The sequence below is a fragment of the Myotis davidii genome, unplaced genomic scaffold (genome assembly GCF_000327345.1).
Source record: "Myotis davidii unplaced genomic scaffold, ASM32734v1 scaffold560, whole genome shotgun sequence".
In the NCBI taxonomy this organism is placed as follows: Eukaryota; Metazoa; Chordata; class Mammalia; order Chiroptera; family Vespertilionidae; genus Myotis; species Myotis davidii.
Genome location: NW_006294418.1, coordinates 222,945 through 232,182, shown reverse-complemented (window position 1 = coordinate 232,182; position 9,238 = coordinate 222,945). Strand labels below are relative to the sequence as shown.

The 9,238-nt window shown below is 37.8% G+C and overlaps 1 protein-coding gene across 1 annotated transcript in view; it reads left to right on the top strand.

Annotated features, from left to right (window-relative positions):
• LOC102765229 (low-density lipoprotein receptor-related protein 1B-like) overlaps positions 1–9,238 on the top strand; it is a 221,897-nt gene that overhangs the window by 70,400 nt on the left and 142,259 nt on the right. Inside the window, exons 9-10 of the mRNA XM_015567146.1 lie at positions 3,175–3,306; positions 5,255–5,482. Of these exons, the coding sequence (XP_015422632.1) occupies positions 3,175–3,306; positions 5,255–5,482 (360 nt within the window). The remainder of the gene's footprint in view (positions 1–3,174; positions 3,307–5,254; positions 5,483–9,238) is intronic.

Genomic DNA, 9,238 nt, shown 5'->3' with positions numbered 1-9,238 from the left:
TAGTGGGCCTAAGCCAGCAGGTGGTCATGCCCTGAGGGGTCCCAGTCTGCGAGAGGGCACAGGCTGGGCTGAGGGACCCTCCCAGTGTACGAATTTTGTGCACTAGGCCTCTAGTATATATATAAAAGCCTAACGACCATCCAACCATTCAACCATCTGACCAGTAGCTATGATGTGCACTGACCACCAGGGGGCAGGCGCTCAATGCAGGAGCTGCCGAGCAGCAGCAGCTTTGCAGAATACCCTCTCATACTCCGGGACCCTTTGGGGGATGTCCAACTTCCAGTTTTGGCCCAATCGCTGCAGGCCAGGCCGAGGGACCCCACCTGCTGGAGGGACCCCACTCACTCTGCCAATGCCCTTTGAGCCCTGGCACTGCCTTAGGTGCAGCTGGCTGGGGAGGAACCGTGGGAGGTTGGCTCCAGGGCATGTCTGGCCCATTTTGTCCAGTCCCCCACCGCCGGTCACCTTCTAATTAATTTCCTTTCAATGTGCACAAATCGTGCACTGGGCCTCTAGTTTTAATATAAATCAGTGTTGGTAAATGTTTCCCTCCACGTCCCGCATGGTTCAGCGTTCAGGACCTGGAAGAGGATCCGCACACAAATGAAAGAGATAAGACATGAGATAATTTGGGAATATTGGGGGCCAGGCGGGTAAGTCCAGCTCAAGAGGAAAGACTTCCACCGGTGCTCACGCCGCACCAACCTTTTATAGTCAGAGGTAAACAGGGCAGTGGTCACCATAGTTACACAGTTCTTGTGAGTTTCTCTTGTTTTGACCATAGTTACACTTCCTGCACTTCCCTCAGCCCATTAGCTTCCCAGATAAGATCTAGGGAGCATCATAAGGTCAAGCCTAATTATGCTAAGAGGACTGTGCCCTCTAAGCTGGGACTTGTTTGTGACTTTGCCAACAGGTCAGTCCAAGGCTTAACCCTATATCAGTTCCCCACAAATCAGGGAGGAGCACTAATCCCTGCTTTATAGTAAAATGTGAGTACAGTTAACCAAATTCCTTAATTTGGTAATTAGAATAGGTTTCTGTTCAAATGCATGTTTAGAAATAAGCTTTAAAAAGATTTAACAGCATTATTTCAAAGTGAGAAGAAATTTAAGTTAAAAGTTTGTGGATTTTTTATGCTGTGAAGCAGAAAATATTGTGAATATTACATTACAGTGTTATCATTAACATAGATATTGGCCTACAAAGTCATGGTAATTTTTTACTTTAGTATATATAGAGGAATTCAATATCATTTATTTTAAAAAGCATTTGGCCACAATTATAGAGTGTTGAGAAGAGCTGGTATGATTCTCAGCTAAAAATAGTAATGTTCACAGTGAAATCCAAGTAACTATCATTGAGCGGTCATGGATCATGCTTTTAATGTCCTTGAGAGGAAGAGTATTTTTATGTCAATGCTTTTAAATAAATTTATCCTCCTCCTTTTTCTCTCTACTCTTTTCTTGTCTTCATTCTTGCTGCTTTTCTTCTCCTTTCTAATCCTCTTCTTTTTTCAAGTGTTGAAAACTTTGAGTTTTCTCTTTCTATCTGCCACAGCTAGTAACCCTGCCTCCAGGTATCTGACAGTTCTGTAGCAGTGCCTCTCTTCCTTCTGCCACCTCTCCTGCAACACTTCCCTCCTCAGTAACCTTCAGATCTACTCTTGCTTCTCTGGCCTGCAGTCCCTTGGGAACTCTGGTTGTATTAGGTAAAGTTAACAGGGAGGAAAGCAAAATATTGGCACTCTGTGGGATATAGGAAGTTGAGTAGTGATCTCTATACCTTAACTTCCACTCTTTTCTAATTATCTTTGCTCTTAATTAATTTCCTTAGAAAAATGTTTCTGAGTCTTTAATTTTCCTTTTATTTATTTATATTTTAATCAAATGTAAAGACATGGCTGTTTTGTATTATCTTGAAGGAAGGATAGATGCTAAAGACTACCAAAGCCACGTTGAATATCTATCAAATTCATTTGATTTCTCACATCCTCTATGATTGTCTTATAGCCCATTGATTTTTATTCTTTGTGTTTTAATACTCCACAGGACTGATATTAACCACTCTGAGCAATAGGTCCACCTGTTAGAAAGATATAATTAGTTGAAAATGAAACTTACTACTGGGATCAGAAGATGTAACACTCTTCTACAATTTTCTACATTTAGCTTGGTCCTAAAATCTTTTTTTAAAAAAATTGATATTAAAGAGAGAGAAGACAGAGTGAAGAGAGAGGGAGAGATTGACCTGTTGCTGCACCCATTCATGCATTCATTGATTACTCCTTGTATGTGCCCCTACCAGGCATCTAACCCACAAACTTGGTGCATCTGGATCACGCTCTAACCAACTGAGCATCCGGCCAGGGCCTAAAGTCTTTATTCTACTAGATAGGCTCTAGGAAAAGGTATTTAAGAGAATAGTTATTGATCAATTGCGATTAAGATCATATAAAAAGAACATGATGACAGACCAAGAAACACAAAAGAATAAGAGAATACCATTGAATTTCAACTTTCAATATTCCATTCTAAATTTGAATATAAGTTATTTATACAGTAGAACTTAGTATATGTATATGGATCAGTTAATACAGGAAATAAAAAAAAAATGAAGAAGCAGTTGTCTTAAAAATGCAGGCAGACAAAGATTACTTTACATTTGTCCCCTGATTCAAAAAAGAAGAAATGGCCTGAAGAAAGCATACATATGTAACAACAGTTTCCCAGGGAAGCCTTTAACAGTGGTTGCTAGGGCAAGAAAGGAATCTAAGGGTAGATTAGAAAAATAACAGCACCCTTCAGCACTCCAGGTGCTTGGATTATAGTCTCCTTGGGTTTATTATATATTAAATTTAATAATGATTTCTATATTTTTCTCAGACAAAATCCTTAAAAAAATAAACTTTGCTTCTGAGGCAATACGATGCATGCCATTCATCATAGAGGGAGTTGAAGGGGTTATCTTCATTACCCTTGAGAAAGAAAATGTGTTTATTAATGTAATTACTGTGTATGACTGTTGTATTGTCATATTAATCACCCTAGTAATGGGTGCTAGGTAGGGAACTTCACTTTGAATCATTAAGGGAATAACCCTTGTCCACCTCAGGGGTTCCTTAATATATTCTTCCTTCTGCACTATTAATATTTCACTGTGTAATTGCAGCTCCCAACCCCTGTGCAGCCAATGCTGGCCGGGGCCCCTGCTCTCACATGTGTCTGATCAACCACAGCAGGAGTGCTGCCTGCGCCTGCCCCCACCTGATGAAGCTTTCCACAGACAAGAAGACCTGCTATGGTGAGTTTCCTAAAGTTCCGATCTAAAACGCAAATGGAATTCTCTCAAAGTGCACTAGCATTTACATTTCCCACAAGGTAGAGCAAAAGAGGTTTTTAATGTCCTTAGAATCATGCGGGGTGGTCTATTTCTAGACCGTTGATGATTCATCTACTTTTGGGGCGAGGGACACGTTCTTAAAATACGTGATTCTCCGCACTTTGCTGTTTCGTACCTTATTCATTTTTTCTTGCAACTTTCGCATTTGGTGTGTTAGCAGAATTTATCTCTACAAAGCAGGGAGCCTTGTAAGTGAAAGTGCGTTATTAGAAAATGATGATGTCGGGCACCCGCATAACCAAGAGGCACATAGCAGCGCTGATCTCCGCCTGCTCCTCTACAGTCACTTTTGCATCATTTTGTAGGGATTATTAACCAGAAGGGGGGAAATGAAGAAAAATATATAAATTTAAAAGGTTTCTAAAAGTATTTAAATAATGACTTCAAACCCATAAAAAGGTAATAAAATGTGTGAATGAAAATTATACTGTGGTGTTTTTTTTCTGGTTTGTTTTACTTTAATTTTGGTTAATTTATCCATTTATTTGCAAAGCAATTACTTTTAAGGATGGCAAGAATGTCCTCACAAAACCTTAATTCAGGAATTTAGGCAAATGTGGATTTAATTGATTTTATACAGTTACTAGAGGCCCGATGCACGAAATTTGTGCAAGAGTAGGCCTTCCTTCCCCTGGCTGCTGGCACCAGCTTCCCTCCGGCACCCAGGACCCGGGCTTCCCTCGCAGCCCTGGCTTCATCTGGAAGGACATCTGGTCTAATTAGCATATTATGCTTTTATTATTATAGATAACATGTCTCAAATAACAGCAATAACCCCACAGCCAACAACTCTATCTACTACTGACTCCTCTATCTACTTACTCGACTAATATTTCACAGATTCAATGCCAGATAGGTGCCTATGGAAGTAAAAATGATGCAATGCCTCACAATATTAGTACTACAGATTTACAGAAACTTATAACAAAGCCTGTGTTAACATTATTTGAACCCTAATTTTGAGAGGGAAAATTTAAACATGATTTTTAAAATGTTTAATATATTCAATATATAGTATAGCAAAATGTTCATTCAATAATAATATAGCAAAAATGTTCTTAGATTCCTTCAAAAACCATTTAATGCAATGCAATATTTGTATAATTATACATAAAGATAAAATGATTGTTTAACAATTGTAGAGTTCATGCATTTTAGCAAGTTTGTTTGAAATTGTAAAGTCAAATCAGTTATTGAGAATTTATTGGCATTTCTAACTGAAGAAAAATGATGACAACTTATTTTACATTTGTTTCTATGAAACACTTTAATTTAAAAATAGATAAATCATTTCTTCTTTAACCCTTTGCGGTCATATTAAATTTGGACATGGATGTTGTACTGGTCGGAATTAATTTCCATTGAAAGAGCAGTGATACATAACATGCAAGATTATGTATCGCCGAAGCTTGTCGATTTCTTCACTCTCAAAAGGCGACTGACTCGCCACGGTGTTTTGCATGGCGAATGTGGAACGACCGCGTTTGTTTATATTGAGTTTCTATATCTCCGATTTGTCGGGGAAATGTTTTAGTTTGTGACAAGGTCGCTTACACACTTAAAAGCTTTCAGAAAAATTATGAACTGATACATGAATGAATAGAGTTAAGATTCATACGGTTCCTTGCTGTGGTGGCTGAGAGCAGACATACGACCAGAACGGTAAAAAGCTTTGGTGGCTGAGAGTAGACAAATGACCACAAAGGCTTAATATTTCCATCAGATCATAATTATGGTTTCATGGTTTTAAAAACCTATTAAGTCATCAAGTACTATTTTAGAATTCCAAGACTGCTTCAAACTTGCCAAGCTTATAAGAGAAAAACACTTATTTCTGTTTCTTTTCTAGAAATGAAGAAATTTCTCCTTTACGCAAGGCGTTCTGAGATCAGAGGGGTGGATATTGACAACCCGTATTTTAACTTTATCACGGCCTTTACAGTCCCTGATATTGATGATGTTACTGTGATAGACTTCGATGCGTCTGAAGAACGTTTATACTGGACAGATATTAAAACACAAACCATTAAACGTGCTTTTATTAATGGAACTGGACTAGAAACTGTTATTTCAAGAGGTAAAAAATTTTCCCGTTATAATTTTTAAAAAATGTGTTATTCACTTAGCAATTAGCACAAGGCTCTTTTGTGCTCTTTTCCTATTATCCAATTCTATGTTGTTAATTAAGTTGGAACTGATTATTCAGAGATTTAATAACATGCTGTGGCCTAACAATCATGGGATGTTATAATTATGTTGCACATAGTGTGATAACTACAAATCTAGTTTCACAAGAAGAAAAAGTTCCAGAACAGATCTCCTTAAAATGTACAGATTTCTAAATAAACAGGTTAAAAGACTCCTATTTGCTAATGGGGCATAGTTATATTTGCATAAAAATATAGGTTATTGGGAAGGGCTTTTTTCCCCCTCTGACTCAAGTTTATTATCAACTTCCTTTTGCATATCATTCTATAGAACTAGACTACACACATGAGACAGGGAACCTGGCCTATCCACCTCCCGGCCCAACAGGTTGAATCATAGGTTCTTGGTAAATATTGTTGGATTAGCCATTAGAAAAAATAATTTTTCCCAAAGGAGAAAACATAGCTGAAGTGAGACATACATATAAATATAAATATTTAGCATTGAATTATCTTAATCTTTGCTTAAATTTTGGTATATTATGGTTTCTGGATCAGTTATTACTTTATTGAGTGAATCTTAATTGAGCATCTGCTGTTTGCTATGACTGCAAAATGGGAAAACAGACAAACAAACAAACAAATAAAAAAGTGTTTCTCTTCAATTTCGTGACCCCAAGCATAAAGGAGAGATTTGGAGGAGGATGGAGAACAGGGTAATCAGTAATCCGTATAGATATTTTAAACTCCTTTGCTTTGAAGCATACTTAACATTTTAAAATTAGAACTTATTTGAGCAATAAATCAATCTTTTAAACAAAGCAGTAAGCACAGGTTTTAAAGCCACAGTGCTTTTCAAGAGTTTCCACACATAATACTAAAAGCTGGCTTGAGTACCACTAACGCACTTTTATTTATGCTAGCTCTCAAGTTAGTACTCTTAAAGCCAGGTGAATGAATTGGTTATAAGCTTGTTCAAATATTTATTTCAAAATTGCCATAAGAGAAGAACCTTTAAAAAAAAAAAGCGAATGCAAAGATTTCTTCTTTTACAGAATATTTATCAGGGAACATAGTGAAATAATCATTTTAGATTAGATTTAAAAGACTTCCTAGGTAATAGTCATTACAAATTACAAGAGACCAGTTAAAGGGCATTGGTGCCTCCCAAAACTGACAGTCTGATAAAGATTTGTTCCAACACTTTTTAAATATTCCCCCAAAAGCTCTGTTAATTTTATAAAGTAATAAAAATTCTACTTCAAAAAAAAATGGGGGAACAATTTTCTGTCTCTAATAACAGATTAGTAACTAGGAGTAATTTGGTGAGTTTATCTTTGAGAAAAATCACAAGGACTAAATTCCATTTGGCAGACTGTATGTATAATTCTTAAACAAAATTTAAGCAATAATATTTTCTCACTAATAATACATATATTTTTTAGGATCAATCATATTTAACTCTGTCATTTTTACAAATATTGGAATATTTCCTATAGGGTAAGTAATTGAAGGAAGGGTAGTATATGAATAGAATGGAGCCCAGAATGAGAGGGATGTGTTGTACAAACTGATGGAACCAAAGAAATAGAAACTAAATCATGCCAGCCTTTATGGGATAAGTTGTTGATTTTTATGTTAATACTGAAAAGAGTGAGAACCAAGTAAGTCTTCTAAGGAGGGTACGGCTACATGATTAGCTTTGCCTTTGGAAAAGGTCATAATAGCTATTATGTTTAGTAGAGATTTAAGAGATCAGGGGTGGGTTGGTCGGTGAGCAGTGAACTTCCCAAGACAAGTAAGTTGGTCGGTATAGTGATTTTAGTAAGAGATGATAGAAGCCTGGACTAGAGTGCAAACACCAACTAGTGAGATGCAGAAAGATTATAGAAATATCAAAGAATAAAAATAAAAAGTAATTCAACTGAATATGAAGGTTGAAGAAGAAGAGCAATGTAGAAGCATCATTCTCTCATTTCTAACCCCACAAGTTGCATGGCGTTCCTTTTTTTCTGTCTTCTACAGAGAAACCTTTTTTGAGGACTGATATATCTTTCCATTAATAGAACAACTTAAGATGAACTTTTGACAGTTCAGCTTCTGAACTCATCAAAGTCTCTCCTTCCTGCCAATAATTGTACTTTATTGTATCCTTTCATCTTTTAAATTCCCTGTGAGTGACTCTCGGACCTTTCTCTTACTTCTTACATTATTGGCCTCTGTATTTTCTTGCGTCTAGCCTTCCTCTATTGGACATTTTCTTGAGATACTTTCTTTTCTACTTTCTCTTCAACTAAATCTAATGTGAAACCATGTTCAAAAATCAGACCCCAAACAAGCCTTTATATTTTCCCCCAAGCAGAGCATTTTCTGAGGAAATCACTGGGGCTCTTTAGGGATAGCTTTCATGACGGAGACTGGAAACATTTTGCTTGCTTTGCCATTCTCCATATCCTGAAACACTAAGCTGTCCTTACTGTCTGTATTCCCCACATGGTTTTTGTAGGTACACTTTGTGTAAGGATAAATACTAATACATGACTACAGGCACATTCATTGTCTAAATTAACAAATGTCTATGCACAATTATATCATATATACATATATATGTATATTTGCATCCTTACAAAAACAAAGGTAATCTTATTCTAAGAAGAAATGAATGTCTATAACAATTCCTGGCAAATGTTCTTGTTAATAGACTGAAGCCCTGCTTTCTGGGGACAATTAATTCTTATACTTGAGTGTAACCGAATGGCCCAAATATTTTTTAGTTATTCATGTTCTAAGGTATATTTTTTCCAATGTGATGAATGACTTAGCTGACATTGATGTGACAAATACCATTATCTCATTTAATCTTGAAAACCTGTTATTAAAATTATTTCAGTTCTGTAGATGAGAAAATTTAAGTTCACAGCAGCTAAAACTCTGCTTCAAATGAAAGTAAGGGATAGAGACAAATTCACACTTAGGATTATATGTTTAGAGCTTCCGTCATCCTCATCCTATCTAATAATAGAGAAACATGGTAATTAACCATAACTTCGCTACCCTTCCCATTGGCTAATCATCGAGATATGCAAATTAACTGCCAACCAAGATGGCGGCCGGCAGCCAGGCAGCTAAAGCGAACAGGAGGCTTTGCTTGCTCCAGTGATGGAGGAAGCCAAGGTTCCCCGCGTGCTGCTGCCAGCCTCTGAGCTGCACTCTAAGAAACAATGTTGCAATTATAGAAGCGAAACAAACCCCAGAAACCTGCTTTCAGCCAGCCGGGCCTCAGAGCTGGAGTTGCAACAGTGTTTCAATTATAGAAGCCAAACAAACCCAGAACCCTGCTTTCAGCAGCTGAGGTCTAAGAGCTGGAGCTGAGCCTCAGAGCTAAAGCCAGCTCTCAGTTCCAGTGATAGCCATAGAAGGGAAATAAATCCCAGAATAAACAAAAAAGAAAAAACGGTTGGGGGCTTCAGTCACCGGCCAGCCTGAAAACGGCCCTCAGCCCCTCACCCAGACTGTCCAGGCATCCCAGTGGGGACCCCCACCCTGAAGGGGGTGTGACCAGGTAGAAACAGCCATCATCCTCTCATCAAGGCTGGCCAGGCACCGCAGTGGGGACCCCCACCCTGAAGGGGGTGTGACCAGGTAGAAACAGCCATCATCCTTTACTCCAGCCTGGCCACGCAACC